This window comes from Haemorhous mexicanus, chromosome 16 (genome assembly GCF_027477595.1).
Source record: "Haemorhous mexicanus isolate bHaeMex1 chromosome 16, bHaeMex1.pri, whole genome shotgun sequence".
NCBI lineage: Eukaryota > Metazoa > Chordata > Aves > Passeriformes > Fringillidae > Haemorhous > Haemorhous mexicanus.
Window position 1 is genome coordinate 11,697,559 of NC_082356.1, and position 16,570 is coordinate 11,714,128.

Sequence of the window (16,570 nt, forward strand, 5' to 3'; positions counted from 1 at the left end):
TGGATTTGTGGGGTTTTAGATTTTGGGGGATTTTATTGTAGTTGTGGAGGGTTTCTTGGGGGGGATTTATTGAAATTTTCGAGAGTGTTTTTAACTTTTGGTGGGTTCCACTGGTATTTTGTGGGATTTGCGGGTGTTCAGAGGGTTTTTTGAGGATTTTTTGGAGATTTTGGAGGTTTTTAGTGGCATTTTGGGGGGGCTTTGCAGTTATCCCCGGATGTTGGGAAGGGCTGAGAGGCACCAAAATCTCCTTAAAACCCCCAAAAGTCCCTATAAAACCCACGACATCCCAATTAACTCTCACAAAGTCCTGTTAGAACACCCTAGAATCCTGATAAACGCCCACAAAATCCATTGAAATTTCAACAAATCCCCAAAATCCTCATTAAACCCCACAAATCCCTGCAAAAATGTCCACAAAACCATAAAAAGTCCCACAAAATCCACCCCGAGACCCAAAGAAATCTTGGCAACACCCAAAAAACCCCACAAAAACCTCCCAAAATCCTAACAAAAAACTCCAAAAAATTCCTTAAAAAACCTGAACCTCCAAAGAATCCCACTAAATGCCTCCACAATTCCAATAAACCCCCCCAAATCCCCCAATAATCCAAATAAACCCCCTCAAAATTCCAGAGAATCTCACAAAACCCTCACAAAATCCTAGTAAAACCCCCAAAAGTACAAAAAAACCTTAAAAGATTTCAATAAATCTCAAAACACCCTCACACAAGGCCAATAGAATCCCCCAAAGTCCAAACCTACCAAAATCCACAAACCTCCCAAAATCCCCAACACCCCCCAAACTCAGTGATTCTCTCCAAAAACCCCAATAATTGCCCTAAACTCCCAACAAACTCCCCCAGCCCACTGGTATGAACCAGCTGTGCTCCACATGGTTCCAGTTGCTCTCTTTCACCCTCACTTTTGTTCCAGTCACTCCCAGTATCTCCCACTGTTCCCCAGTTCCTTCCAGCATGTTCCCAGTCACTCCCAGTATCCCCAGTATGTTCCCATTTGCTCCCAGGCATTCTCAGTCACCCTCAGTTTGGTGGCACTCACTGCCAGTGTGATCCCAGTCACCTCCAGCATGATCCCAGTTCATCCCAGGATAAGCCCAGCAGTTTCCAAATGCCCCCAGCATGCACCCAGTCACTCCCAGTTGCTCCTAGCATGATCCCAGTTCCTCACAGCTGCTCCCAATCACCCTCAGCACCATCCCAGTTACTCCCAGTACATCCCATTTGCCCCAACATGGTCTCATTTGCTCCCCACAGGCATCCTGCTCACTCCCAGTGTGATCCCAGGTCTCCATCAGTATGATCACAATCTGCCCTGGCAGTCTGATCCCAGTATAATGTCAGTACAAACCCAGCACAGTCCCAGTCACTCCCAGTATGATTCCAGTATGATATCAGTACAAACCCAGTACAGTCCCAGTCACTCCCAGTATGATGTCCATACAAACCCAGTACAGCCCCAGTCACTCCCAGTACAATCCCAATATGATGTCCATACAAACCCAGTACAGCCCCAGTCACTCCCAGTACCATCCCAGTCCAGCCCAGTCCCTGGCAGCGCTGCCACTGCTGGGATTCCCCCAGCCCTGTGTGCGTTCCTCCCTCCTGGAGGTGCCGAGAGGAGCCCCAAGGGCTGGCAGTGCCCAGGCAGGGTCCCCAGCAAGGCCCAGTTTGGATGTGCAGCCCCCAGTTTTCCCAGTTTGCCTCTCCTTTGGCCCGGGCCGGGTTCCCCCCGCCCGCAGCGGCTGGGAGCAGCCGAGAGCCCCGCGCTGCCCATCCCGACCTGTCCCGGCTCCATCCCCGCTCCTGCTGCGGGCTGCGGGAACGGGGCACCGAGGGTGTCGCTGCTGCTGGGGGAGGAGGAGGAGGGAGGGAAGGGGAGGGATGGAGGGGAGAAGGAGGTGGAGATAAGACAGCAGAGGATGAGGAGTGGGGGGTGGAAGGGGAGGAGCGGGAGGAAGAGGAAGGACAAAGGCGGATCAAGGCTGAGCAGACAGAACCACGTGCTCGAGCCCTGCCTGAATTCGCAGCCCCCACCTGTGGGATCATCGCCCCCCCATTGCGCAGGTGAGCGGGGAGGGGGAGCTCGGCCCTGATATCTCGGGGGGGGTGCCTGGGTTGGGTTTTTTGGGGGGATGTTTGGAGAATGAAGAATCCAAGGCTGAGCGGAAAAGGCCCCTTGGGGGGACATCAGGGGTAGCCGGTGGTGGCTGCCGGCAGAGGCAGCCTGGAGGAGCAGAGCCCTGTGTCCCCCAGGAGCCCAGAGTGGGGAGCCCAGAGAGGGGGGAGCGCCGCCATTGGCGGGACCCTCAAGAGCTGGAGAGGGGCAGGGGGGACTCCTTGGAGCCCCTGCAGCCCAGAGCAGAGAGTGAGGGGAGAAGGGAAACGGGAGCCCAAACAGCCCCGGCATCCCGAAATGGGGAGAGCAAAGAGGGGGGAGCTTTTGGGATTGCTGGGACTGCCAGCAGCATGGGGAGGGCGGGCACTGAGGAGAAGGGGGACCCCCAATCCAAGCGTGATCCCGGCAGCTGGAACGGGAGGAACCCTGAACCCCAGAGGGGAGGGACCAGGGACGGGAACTCTTGGGAGGCTTTTTCAGGGCTGAATCTTGGTGTTTGGGAGTTTTTCTGGAGGCCGGGTGGCTGGTGACTTGTAGAGACAGACTCGGGCAGTGGGACCTTCAAACTCAACGTGTGTGGGGCAAGATGAAACAGGACAGCCTTACAAATATGATTGTCTGGCAAAAGATTTTGAGAATGTAGGAAGTATTAGCAAGATTGAAATGAAAGCAAGCTTTGAGATACCTTATTTACTGAACAGCTGGAAAACAATGGTGTGGCCCGACTGAAGGTAATCCCCTTGTGATGAAACAATTCCCTCTGCTTGCAGACAGGTCCAAGGGTCAGAGCAGACCCTGCTAGCTCAGCAGAAGGGGTCCAAAGAGGAGTTTTTAGGCTTTAAAATGTAACATGGTATGGTGATGTAATGGTTCTTATAGGCTGTATGTAAATGCTATAGAATTTGTATCTTGCACTGGATTGGTGAGTGAGAAATAGAGTATTCAACATAGGAGAAGATTTATTGTATTGTGACTGGAACCTTACTCTCTTAACACTCTTACCCTCTTCCTATCTTACCCTCTCATCCTCTCTCCCACTCTCTTCTCTCGGGCCTGCTCTGAGCTGTGGCTGGCAGCTCCCAGCAGGGCCCCTGCACCCAGGCCCTTTGCAATGAACCCCAAGTTCCACAACCTGGCTGTAGAGATCTCTCGTCTCCGTCCGTCCCGGCTGTCCTACCCCTGACGCTCCTACAAACAGCTCATCCCTTGTTTTCCCCAAACCAGGATTTCCCATTCCCAACCCCATGGATGCTGTGAGGAAGAGGAGGATGCCCCAAGACATGCAGGCAGGTGAGGAGGAAGTCAGTGCCCCTTTCCCCCTCTGTCCTGCTCCATCTCCCAGCCCAGCGCGGCCCCCGGCTGCAGGACAGCCCTGCGGGGATCTTCTCCCCTTTTCCTGTGGCACAAAGGCAAATCCCATCCTGTCCTTGTCCCTCCTCCCCCAGAGCAGGAGCTGAGCATGGAGAGCAGGGAGGACAAATCCCCATGTCAGAACCTGGTGGAAGAGGCCGTTTTGAGCAGCTCCACGGTGCAGGAACCCAACGGGGAGGAAAAGCCCCGGAGATCCCGCACGAGGAGGGGCTGCAAACGCAGATGTCGGGGATCTGAGGGGGAAAGAGCCAGCCTGGGCCGGGAAGGCGGCCGGAGATGGAGCCAGAGCTCGGAGCTGGTGCTGCATGAGCAGCTCCATGGTGGGGAGAAGCCCAAAACGTGTGGGGAGTGTGGGAAGAGCTTCAGGTGGCGCTCCCTCCTGATCAATCACCTGAGGATCCACACAGGGGAACGGCCCTACGAGTGTGGGGAGTGTGGGAAGAGCTTCAGGAGGAGCTCCAACCTGATCCTGCACCAGAGGACCCACACTGGGGAACGGCCCTACGAGTGTGGGGAGTGTGGGAAGAGCTTCAGTCAGAGCTCCCACCTGATCAATCACCAGAGGACCCACACTGGGGAACGGCCCTACGAGTGTGGGGAGTGTGGGAAGAGCTTCAGTCAGAGCTCCCACCTGATCAGGCACCAGAGGACCCACACTGGGGAACGGCCCTACGAGTGTGATCAGTGCAGGAAGAGGTTTCAGACCAGCTCCAATCTCCTCCAGCACCAGCGCACTCACACAGAGGAGAGGCCCTTCCGCTGCCCCGACTGCGGGCAGGGCTTCAGGCACAACTCCCATCTTGTCATGCACCGACGCATCCACACTGGGGAGAGGCCCCACGAGTGTGGGGAATGTGGGAAGAGCTTCAGCCGGAGCTCCACCCTGATCCTGCATCAGAGGACCCACACTGGGGAGAGGCCCTACGAGTGCGTGGAGTGTGGGGAAAGCTTCAGCCATCATTCCACCCTGACGCGCCACCAAAAGATCCACACTGGGGAGAGGCCCTATGAGTGTGATAAATGCAGGAAGAGGTTTCGGATCAGCTCACATCTCTTCCTGCACTATCAGATTCACAGAGAGGAGAGGCCCTTCCAGTGCCCTGACTGTGGGAAGGGATTCAAGCACAACTCCACCCTCATCAACCACCAGCGCATCCACACAGGGGAGAGGCCCTATGAGTGTGAGGAGTGTGGGAAGAGCTTCTCACACAGCTCTACCTTGACCCGACACCAACGCAGGCACCGGTAAGGGAAGCCCTGCGAGTGCTCCGAGTGCGGGAGGAGCTTGTGCGCTGCTCCAGCTCCATCCCCCACTGGAGATCCCTCATTGGGTAGAGCCCTGGTGACCCACATTCCCTGTGATCCTTGCTGGGAACACTCCTGGCTCCTTCTCCTTTTGGTTTGGTGTTATTTTTCCTCTGCTCCATCTTCATCCCTTAAAAAAAGCCCAAACAGGTTTAAATGAAGGAAATTGATCAAATATATCTGAAGTCCCACCATTTCACTGGTAGTTGATGCAGAATTTACCATTTGGGGACACATTCTGTGTGTAGTGCCCCTGTTGCTAAGAGGCAGGAATTTGATGTCACCCTTCTAGTGTTTCTAAGAACTCCTCCCCTGACCCAAACCCCAACTCCAGCCCTGGGATACCCTATTAAAACCCCATGGCCCTGCCTTTGCCCTGTCTTTTTGGGGTCAGAAATGGATTCTGGAGCTCTCCGAAACCAGGACCCATCTCGTTTGTTCCTGGCACTGGCAGCTGCAGCCTCCCTGGGCACCATGAACTCTGGAGAATGGGGGCAGCCAGTGAGGACAGGTCCTGGACTTCAAGATAAGTGTGTGTTGTGTTTGCCATCTGTCAGAGGTGGGGCAGTTATCTTCTGTGCATTGGGCAGTTTATCTCTTTCACAGCCAACCCTTCTTGCAGGACATATCTTCTGTTAATGGGTCAATAATTATTAATTATCTGCTGTTAATGGGCCATTGAGTTTCACTGCATGGCTGATAAAATGACATCATCCCACTGGGAGATGCTCCGCCCAGGGGAAGAAGCCAGGCATTGCTACCTAGGTAGAATCTCAGGTTTGGAACCCCAGAAGCAGCCTTTTCCCACTGGATTCCCAGAGGATCAGCCCTTTTCCCTCTGGATTCCCAGAGGATTCTGACTCTGTCACTGTTTTCTTTTAAATTTGTACTATTGCATTTGTATTTTCAATTTTTTCTAATAAAGAACTGGAATTTCTACTCCCATATCTTTGCCTGTGAGCCCCTTAATTTCAAAATTTATTATTATTATTATAAATTTTGTTGTTATCATTTTTTTAGTAGTAGTAGTAGTATTCACAGGGAGTGGGGTTTACATTTTCCTTTCCATGGGAGGCCCCTGAAATGGGGAGACACCCCCAAGGAGGGGCCATGTAAAATAATCCCTGAAATATGTAAAATAATTTATGGATTTTCATGAGAGTCTATGAATATGCAACAGGGTGATGTAATTCAGACCAGATTAATTAAGGAGTGTCCCCAAAGACAATGGGGGTGTGTCTTGGTGGCCATAATAAACTTTGCTGCATGGTCCTTGTCTCCTCTTACATCATCCTTTTGCATATTCATAGACTCTGTTGCATGTCAATAAATCACTATATATATTGCTGGAACAAAATTGGCTTCTTCCTGTTTGGTGGTCCCACCCCTCTCCCAGCTCAATTTTGGGGTCCCATCCCCCTTCCCACCTCAATTTTGGTGGTCCCATCCTCATTCCCAACTCAGTTTGGGGGTCCCAACCCCTCTTTCCTGCCCTCTCCTGCCCCTTCCCCATCGTTCCCCAATCCCCTCCCTGTGTTTGGTTTTGGGGTTTCCAGGCCCCTCCTTCTCCTTTCTGGCCTGCCGACCCAGCTTTGGTTTAATTTGGGGTCCCCTCCCCATCCCCAGGGTCACACCCCCCTACAAATTCTGCTGCTGGCAACTGATGAGTCATCAGCAATAAATGCTCTGATTAGCTGGAAATTACCCCTCGCTGTCTCTGATTGGTCAGTGCTCTGTGGCACTGGGCTCCGCCTGGCAATTGATGAGTCAGAGTCGCCTCGGGAGCTGATTGACTGAAAATCGCTGAGCGGGGCCAGTGCTCCTAGTTTCTGCCCAACAATTGTGTCATCGTCAGCGCTTCGCGCTCTGATTGGCCAAGGTCTGTTTTGGGGTGGGGACGGGAGGAACGGGTTATTGGGGTTTTTTTTGGGTTCATTTAGGGATTATTTGGGGGTTATTTGGAATTTATTTTAGATGCATTTGGGGGTTTTGGGGGTTTTATTTGAGATTATTTGGGTTTACTTTTGTTTTTTTGGGGTTCCTTAGGGTTTATTTGGATTTATTTGGTGTTTATTTAGGTGTACTTTGAGTGTTTGGGGGTGTTTTGGGTTTGTTTGGAGAATATTCTGGTTTATTTGGAGTTTATTTAGAGATTATTTGGGTTCGTTTGGGTTTATTTACGGTTCATTTAAGGATTATTTGGGTTTGTTTGGGTTTTTAGGTATTACTTGGGGTTTCTTTTGGGTTATTTGAGGTTTATTTGGAGTCAAAAAATCCGTGAAGGTTCTCTCAAAAAACCCGGGATGATTCCCCAAAAAAAACAGGAATGTGCCCACTCCAAGAAACGGGAATTTTTCCTAAAAATCCGTGAATTTTCCTCCCCAAAACCAGGAACGTTCCTCTAAAAATCCCAGACTTTTCCCCAACAATAGCAATGCGCCCCGCCCCAAGCCATCCAATCGCCGCGCTTCATCTCCCAAATTAACCAATCACAACACAGCCCGCTCCAAACCATCCAATCACGGCCCGTATTCCCTCAGCAACTCCCGCCTCTCCCGTGGCTCTCCTGTCAATCACCGTGCCCTACACCGAACCAACCAATCACTGCGCGGTTCCCTCAGCAACTCCCGCCTCTCCCGTGGCTCTCCTGTCAATCACCGTGCCCTATACCGAACCAACCAATCACTGCGCGGTTCCCTCAGCAACTCCCGCCTTCCCCGCCCCGCTCCTGTTCCACCGCTCGGTTCCAACCCTGATCCAGGACGGGCCGCAGTAAGTTTCCAAAAAACCCCCAAAATCCTCTCCAAACCCCCCAAAATGCCCCCAAAGCCCCCCAAAATCCCTCCAAATCTCTCAAAAATCCACTCAAATCCCCCCAAAATCACCCCCAAATTCCCCCCAAAACCCCTAAAAACCTCCCAGAAACACCTCAAACCTCACCCAGAATCCCCCCAAAACTGCCCCAAAATTCCCCGAATCCCCCAAAATCCCCCAAAGCCCCCCAAAACTGTCCCCAAAAGCCCCCAAATCCTTCCAAAACCCAAAATCCCCCCATTACCACCCCAAAAAACTCCTCAAATCCCCCCAAAACCCAACAAATACCCCCCAAAGTCCTCCCAAATTTCCTAAAGCCACACCCAAAACCCCCAAATGCTCCCAAAATCCCTCCATAACTCCCCAAAAATCCCCCCAATCCACCCCCCCAAAAATCCCCCCAAAATTACCCCTAAATCCCCCAAATCCTCCCAAACCCCAACAAATTCTCCCCAAATCCCCCCAAACCATCCCTAAAACCTCCCCAAATCCTCCCAAAACCCAACAAATCCCCAAACCCCCCAAATACCCCCTGAACTCCCCAAATTCCCCCACAAAAACTCCAATATCCCCCCAAAACCCCCCCAAAAATGCCCTAAATCTCCCCCAAACCCCCCAAAAATCTCTTCAAACCGCCCCAAATCCTCCCAAAACTCTCCAGACCCCCCAAAATCCCCCCAAAACCAGACCTAAAATCCCCCTAACCCCCCCAAAATCCCCTCAAAACCTAAAATCCTCCCAAAAGACCCCAAATGTCCCCCAAAACCACACCCCAAAAAAGCCCCAAATGTCCCCTAAAACCCCAAATCGCCCCAAAAATCCCCAAAAAATCCCCAAATCCCCCCAAATCCTCCCAAAACCCCCGAAATGCCCCCAAACCCACCCCCAAAATCCCCCCCGCAATCCACCTAAAATTTCCCAAATCCTCCCAAAACCACCCCCAAAAAAAACCCCAAATCCCCTCAAATACCCCCAACCCCCCCCGAAAAAAAAAACCAAATTCCCTCAAATACCCCCAAAAACACCCCCCAAGTAACCCCAAACCTCCCAAAACCCCCCAAAAATCTCCAAAACACCCCAAACCCAGGTGTGCTCTGGTGGCCCTGGCCATGGCGGGGGCGCTGCTGGGACCCCCTGGCCCCAATTGGGTCTGGGGGCTCTGCTGGAGCCAGCGCGGGCCAGGGCTGCACCCGCCACAGGGATATGTTCTCAGGTGGGTTTGGGGGGTTTTGGGGGGTCGTGGGGGGGGGGGTTAGGGCATTTTCGGGTGGTCCTGGGGGGGATTTGGGGGAATTTTGGGGCGGATTTTGGAAGATTTGGAGCATCCTGGATGGGTTTGGGGGAGGATTTGGGGGGAATTTTGGAGGGTCCTGGAGGGATTTGGGGGAAATTTGGAGGGTCATGCAGGGAATTGGGGGAGGATTTGGGAGAATTTGGGGAGGATGGGGGGGGGATTTGGAGAGGATTTGGGGGGGATTTTAGGGCATTTTTGGGAGGGTTGAGGGAGGATTTGGGAGGAATTCTGGGGGGGTTTGGGGGGATTTTAGGGCATTTTGGGGGGGTTTGGGGGAGGATTTGAGGGGATTTGGGGGAGGATTTGGGGGGATTTTGGGGACTCCTGGGGTGTTTTCGGGTGTCTGGGACAGTGTTGGGGGGGTTTTGGGAGATTTTGGGGGTAATTTGGGTCTAGGGGCTCTGCTGGAGCCAGCACAGGCCAGGGGCTGCACCTGCCACGGGGAGATGTTCTCAGGTGGGTTTGGGGGATTTTGGGGGATTTTAGGGCATTTTGAGGGGAATTTGTGGGGGGTCCAGCGGAAGGATTGGGAAGTTTTGGACGGATTTGGGGGGAGTTTGGAGGGGCATTTGGGAGGATTTTGGGGGGTCCTGGGGGGATTTGGGGAAGTTTTGGGGTCATTTTTGGGGCCAGTGGGGTCAGTTCTTTAGTGCTTTTGGGGTGATTTTTTGGGTGATTTTCAGGATGTTTTTGTGATGTTTTTGGGGTGTTTATGGGATGGTTTTGGGGTGATTTGGGCTGTTTGTTTTTTTTTTTTTGATAACAGAGCGACCACCCCAAGAGAGACTTTCTGAATTTGTCATCTTTTTCAGAGCAGTGAAAGAGTGGTGTCTTCTGGTATTGTTCATTTTGTGTGCTGGGGGTGCTGTGCTTGTCAAATAAACGGGTTCTTTCCACTTCTCTCCCAGGAATCCTTCCTGAACTGGTTGGGGGGAGGGGCCTTGTGGGTTTGCTTTCTGGAGGGGCCCCCTTTGGAGGTTTTCTCCCAAATTTGCCCTAAACCAGGAAAAAATTTGGTGCCCAACACGTGGGGCTCGAGAGAGAGTGGAAAAGCCCTGTTTCGAGTGCATTTTGGTTGCCATTATTCTGTGTCAGTATAAAGCAGTTAACAGCCATGCTTTTTGAATTCATAATGTCTCTTGGGGTGAAGGCTTGCATGCATTTCTGGTCCCTATGGGTTTTTAAGGTTTTAATACTTCTATGGTCCCTCAGTTTATTTTCTTATCCAGAAATAGCTCTTGTATTGTCCCTAATATGTAGCTTTTACAGCAGAGGGGCACTGACCAGAATAGCTATCCTGCTGGGCTTAGTGGTAATAGCTTGTAAGAAGTTTATAAACATGCTGGGGCCTGCTCCAGGTATGAATGGTTCGTGGTTATGGTTATGCATCCAGTTTGTAAGAGGAGGAGCAGGGGGTGAGGCTTTTCAGCCTTTGCTTTCCTTCTTCTCCTCTGAATCTGTTACATCACTGTTGGAGAATGTTCAGTTTCCCCTGAATGTTAAAGAGACTGTCTTTCTGGTATTCAATCTGGTAAGCTTCCTCTCCTAGTCTGCTGCTTCTCTAGAATGAGGGCTGAGATTTCTAGACGGGCTGATGAGATCCCTGACTCAGGAATAGACCCAGGTGTGGAAACTCCTAAGTGATGTGGGAAATGGGAGAATATGGGCCAAATCCTGAAGGAATTCTCTGACCCTATAGTCTGGGACTTTCCCCATGAACAAATTCAGAACCCAGCTGAGGTGGGGAAATATCTGAAAGAGAAGTACCAGGATGACCCTAAGGAAAAAAAGATCATTGCAGTGAGCTGAGCCTTGGCATATGCTTATCGCGCGTTGCTAGATACGGTTGGGCAGCAGACAGAGGCAGGGGGGCAGGGAGATAAATCAGCAGCTATCCCGGTCACTCAAGCTGCAGCCAACACCCCAGGCTCAAAGCCAGCAGCCGAGCTAGATAGTGAGCCTAAGCCAGCAGCTAAACCAATGGCTGTTGCTACTAGCACCAGAAGTGGAAAATGCACAGGCAAGACCAATCAGCCAGTGGATGATGATGATGATGATGCAGGAGAAGGACCCTCAGCACCTCCTGATGTAAAATCAGAAGTCAAAGCAGCAGGTGCCAGATCAGAAGCCAATATGGAGTCCTTTTCCCTGAAGGACCTCCATGGCCTAAGGAAGGATTACACCCGGCGACCTGATGAATCCATAATTAGTTGGTTAGTCCATCTCTGGGATGCTGCAGGTGAGGCCACAATTCTGGACGACACTGAAGCCAGGCATTTGGGATCCCTGTCACATGATCCTGTCATCGACCAAGGAATGATGAGGGGGGTTAATCCTCACAGCCTGTGGGCAAGGGTCTTGGACAGTGTTGCACAAAGATACCTGTGTGCAGATGATCTTTGGATGCAGCAGACCCAGTGGAAGACCATAGAGCAAGGGATCCAACGCCTGAGAGAAATGGCAGTGGCAGAGATTGTCTTCTCAGATGACGTAACAACTAGGAACCCAGACTTGGTACCATGCACGTCTGTGATGTGGCGGAAACTTGTACGACTCGGGCCACATGAATATGCTTCTGCCTTAGCCATAATGAAGCGGGATGAGAGAGATGAGACCGTGCTGGATATGGCGAAGAAGCTCCAAGCATATGCAGACCCTGTGCATGGCCCAATTCTGCATGCCAGAATCGCAGCAGTGGAAACACGTCTGCAAAAGTTAGAAGATAAGATAGAGGAGAATCACAAGAAGCTCAGAGAGGAGATTAAGGAAGACCTTCTCCAAATCTCAGCAGTACAGATCAGAGGTCCTAGTGTCCAATACAGACGTTCCCCAGATGGAGAGAGAAGGTACACCCCACGAGCTGAGCTGTGGTTCTTCCTGCGTGATAGTGGAGAAAACATGAGGAGATGGGATGGGAAATCTACTGCTGCTCTGGCACGACGGGTACGTGAATTGAAGGAAGGCAGGACTCAGAGAGGGAGCTCCACCAAAAGGGAAGCAGCTCCAGTTGCCCATAGCCGAACTGCCAGATACAATGACGATGATGACATGTCCGATCCCCTTGAAGGAACATCTAAGACATATGCCCAGGGAAAGAAGCATGACCAGGCTTAGAGGGGCCCTGCCTCTAGCCAGGTAGAGGCTAGGGAAAATCGTGTTTTCTGGTCTGTGTGGATTCATTGGCCTGGCACATTGGAACTACAGGAGTATAAAGCTTTGGTCGACACTGGTGTGCAATGTACATTAATCCCATCGAGACGTGGGGACAGAATCTGTTTCTATTGCCGGCGTGACAGGGGGATCCCAGGATTTCACTTTGGTGGAAGCGGATGTGAGCCTGACGGGAAATGAGTGGAAAAAACACCCTATTGTGACTGGCCCCGAGGCCCCATGTATTTTGGGCATAGATTACCTTTGAAGTGGGTATTGCAAGGACCCAAAAGGACTCAGGTGGGCATTTGGGATAGCAGCTGTAGTGACAGAGGGCATCCAGCAATTGAACACTTTGCCTGGACTGTCCGAGAATCCATCTGCAGTAGGACTTCTGAAGGGAGAAGAGCAACAGGTGCCAATTGCCACTTCCACAGTGCATTGACGGCAGTATAGAACCACTTGAGATGCTGTGATCCCCATCCATAAGATGATCCGAGAGCTGGAGAGCCAAGGGGTGGTCAGCAAGACCCACTCACCCTTCAACAGCCCCATTTGGCCTGTGCGTAAATCTGAAGGGGAATGGAGATTGACTGTGGACTACCGTGTATTGAATGAAGTGACTCCACCACTGAGCGCTGCCATGCCAGACATATTAGAGCTCCAGTATGAGCTGGAGTCCAAGGCAGCGAAGTGGTATGCCACTATTGACATTGCCAATGCATTTTTCTCCATTCCTCTGGCAGCAGACTGCAGGCCTCAGTTTGCTTTCACCTGGAGGGGAGTGCAGTATACCTGGAACCGACTGCCCCAGGGGTGGAAGCACAGCCCCACCATCTGCCATGGACTGATCCAGACTGCACTGGAAAAGGGTGAGGCTCCAGAACACCTCCTGTATATTGATGACATCATTGTGTGGGGGAACACAGCCACAGAAGTGTTTGAGAAAGGACAGAAAATCATCCAAATCCTCCTGGGAGCTGGTTTCGCCATTAAAAAGAGCAAAGTAAAGGGACCAGCTCGTGAGATTCAGTTCCTAGGAGTGAAGTGGCAGGATGGACGGCGTCAGATCCCTACAGATGTCATTAACAAGATCACAGCTATGTCTCCACCGACCAATAAGAAGGAAACACAAGCTTTCCTAGGTGCCATAGGCTTTTGGAGAATGCACATTCCGGAGTACAGCCAGATCGTGAGCCCTCTTTACCTGGTCACCCGTAAGAAGAACCATTTCCACTGAGGCCCTGAGCAACCACAAGCTTTTGCCCAGATCAAGCAGGAAATTGCCCATGCAGTAGTCCTTGGTCCGGTCAGGACAGGACCAGATGTGAAGAACATGCTCTACTCTGCAGCCGAGAACCATGGCTTGTCCTGGAGCCTTTGGCAGAAGGTGCCTGGGAAGACTCGGGGTTGGCCACTAGGATTTTGGAGTCGAAGCTACAGAGGCTCTGAAGTCAACTATACTCCAACTGAGAAAGAAATCTTGGCTGCCTATGAAGGAGTCCAAGCTGCCTCAGAGGTGATTGGCACAGAAGCACAACTCCTCCTGGAACCCCGACTGCCGGTGCTGGGGTGGATGTTCAAAGGCAAGGTTCCTTCCACTCACCATGCCACTGACAATACATGGAGCAAGTAGATTGCCCTTATCACTCAGCACGCCCGTATAGGTAAACTGAATCACCCTGGGATTTTGGAGGTAATTACAAATTGGCCCGAAGGTGAGAATTTCGGTGTCACAGATGATGAACCAGAACCAGTGACATGTGCTGAAGAGGCTCCTCCATATAACCAGCTGCCACCAGAGGAAACACGCTATGCTCTTTTCACAGACGGTTCCTGTTGCATCGTAGGGATGAACTGGAAGTGGAAACCAGCCGTATGGAGCCCCACACGACAGGTTGCACAAGCTACCGAAGGAGAAGTGGATCGAGCCAACTTGCTGAACTCAAAGCTGTTCAGCTGGCCCTGGACTTTGCTGAGAGAAAGAAGTGGCCAAAGCTCTACCTTTACACTGATTCATGGATGGTAGCCAATGCTCTGTGGGGATGGCTGGAGAGGTGGAAAGAGGCCAATTGGCAGCGTAGGGGAAACCAATTTGGGCTGCTGATGAGTGGAAAGACATCGCTACCAGGGTAGGGAAGCTACCTGTGAAGGTCCGCCATGTAGATGCCCATGTCCCCAAGAGCAGAGCTGATGAGGAGCACCAACACAATGAGCAGGTAGACCAGGCTGCAAAGATAGAGGTGTCAAAGATAGACCTAGACTGGGAACACAAGGGAGAGTTATTCCTAGCTCAGTGGGCCCATGATGCCTCAGGCCATCAGGGTAGGGATGCTTGCTATAAGTGGGCATGAGACCGAGGGGTGGATCTAACCATGGACAGTATTTCTCAGGTTATTCATGACTGTGAGACATGTGCTGCCATCAAACAGGCAAAGCGAGTGAAGCCCCTATGGTATGGTGGGCAGAGGTCCAAGTACAAGTATGGGGAGGCCTGGCAGATTGACCACATCACACTGCCCCAGACACGCCAAGGCAAGTGCTATGTGCTGACCATGGTGGAAGCCACCACTGGATGGTTGGAAACCTGTCCTGTGTCTCATGCCACTGCCCAAAACACCATCCTGGGCCTTGTTCATTTCAAGAACAGCCTTATCAACACCTGGGTTAGGGAACATGGCATTGAGTGGGTGTACCATATCCCCTACCATGCACCAGCTGCAGGAAAAGTAGAGAGGTACAATGGGCTACTAAAAACCCAGCTGAAAGCATTGGGTGGGGGATCTTTCAAAACTTGGGAGCAGCATTTAGCAAAGGCCACCTGGTTAGTTAACACCCAAGGTTCCACTAACCGAGCAGGTCCTGCCCAGTCTGAGTCCCTGAATATAATAGATGGAGATAAAGTCCCAGTGGTACATGTCAGAGGTCTGTTAGGGAGGACAGTGTGGATCAATTCTGCCTCGAGTGCAGACAAACCCATCCGTGGGGTTGTCTTTGCTCAGGGACCAGGTTGCACACGGTGGATAATGCAGAGAGATGGAACAACACGATGTGTACCTCAGGGAGATCTGATTGTGAGAATGATATGCAAATATCACTGTTTGCTATGTTATTGCCATCATCTGTACACTAAACCGTATAGACATGAGATAGGAGGAAAATGTTTGATGATATGGGGATAAGGGGTGGAATGTCCTAGGGTGACTGTTATCCCCATTCGTGTGTGTAATTTATGCTGGATATTATGTTCTGTGCCTTTAAGACTGGCAGAGTGAAAGTTTTGTTTTGGGCCTCTTATCAGCCACTCGGCGGGACATCCAGATAGCACCAGGACTTAGTGTTGCTTTTTTGCTTTTTGCGCTGCTTTTTGCCTTTGCTCTTGCTTCTGCTTCGCTTCTGCTTTGCTTGCTCTTGCTTTCCCCCCCCTCTTCTCATTAGTTAATTTAGCTAAACAGTCCAAATTCTTTTCTGGACTGCTTCCTCTGTGTGGACCTGCCGAACCTGCTCCGGACTGGAATTGGAACCACCGATTTGGAAACACCGAGCAGCTGCCCCAGCGCCGGAGGGACTGATAACAGCGACCACCTCCCAGGAGAGACTTTCTGAATTTGTCATCATTTTCAGAGCGGTGAAAGAGTGGTGTCATCTGGTATTGTTCATCGTGTGTGCTGGGGGGTGCTGTGCTTATCAAATAAACAGGTTCTTTCCACCTCTCTCCAAGGAATTCTTCCCAAACCAGTTGGGGGGAAGGGCCGTGTGGGTTTGTTTTTTGGAGAAGCCCTTTTTGGGGATTCTCTCCCAAATTTGCCCTAAACCAAGACAAGGTGTTTGTCCATGCAGCCCTCAGACAGGCCATCCTTAAAAGATCTTTTCTGTCATCCTTGGGTGCAGGGTGTTCCTCTGCCCTAGAAGATGGGAGAGATCCACGTGCACAGTTGGATCCAGGGGCCTGGCAGGTAACAGCTCCACACATCTCTTGGCAATCAGTGGCAAAGCATACCAGACTGGTTTTGTCCTGCCTGTAGCTCTGAGCAGGGGTCAGCAGAAGGGAACACGCAGCTCTTGGGCTGGAGCTGTGCTGGAGACGTGGTGTGGCAAGCACTGGTGGCCACCATCCCCGCTGGTTGTGTTTGTCTGGTTCATGGATGGCTGGGGCCCTGGGCAGAGCCCTGACAGCCTGGTCTGGCCCCAGGGAAAGAGAAGGAGCCCCTGGAGAAGCTGTACCTGGTGGGGCTGCTGCTGGAGACACCAAGGACAACCTCAAGGATGACAATCTCTTCCTCAGCCTGGCCAGCTGAAGATGATGGACTTTGATTCTTGCACCTTCTTCAAAGCCAGGCTCCATGCCCAAATTGCAGGTGAGTCCACAGCCATGGGGATGCTCCCAGATCTGAGCATGGCATGGCCTGGCCAGGCACCAAAGGCTCCCCCTTTGCTGGGGCAGATGCAATGAATTCTTCAGTTGGCCGCCCGGCTGCTTTTTGGCTCTGGGCAGCT

General features: G+C 51.7%; 2 protein-coding genes across 3 annotated transcripts; both read left to right on the plus strand.

Moving 5' to 3' along the window:
• The first annotated feature begins 3,592 nt into the window (after positions 1-3,592).
• LOC132334734 (zinc finger protein 239-like) lies at positions 3,593-5,718 on the plus strand. Its single transcript, XM_059860838.1, has one exon. It carries the CDS (start codon positions 3,599-3,601, stop codon positions 4,757-4,759), a length of 1,161 nt encoding a protein of 386 aa, XP_059716821.1. The 5' UTR covers positions 3,593-3,598; the 3' UTR covers positions 4,760-5,718.
• A 1,794-nt stretch (positions 5,719-7,512) lies between these two features.
• Positions 7,513-15,782, plus strand: LOC132334738 (uncharacterized). Of its 2 annotated transcripts, XR_009488461.1 has the most exons (4): positions 7,513-7,587; positions 8,717-8,842; positions 9,690-9,760; positions 15,622-15,782. XR_009488461.1 is itself a non-coding variant. In XM_059860842.1 (3 exons), exon 3 carries the CDS (start codon positions 10,904-10,906, stop codon positions 12,035-12,037), a length of 1,134 nt encoding a protein of 377 aa, XP_059716825.1. In that variant the 5' UTR covers positions 7,513-7,587; positions 8,717-8,842; positions 9,690-10,903; the 3' UTR covers positions 12,038-15,782. The 2 variants fall into 2 exon arrangements, 1 of the variants encoding a protein (XP_059716825.1); XM_059860842.1 differs by having other exon boundaries at positions 9,690-15,782.
• Positions 15,783-16,570: the final 788 nt, after the last annotated feature.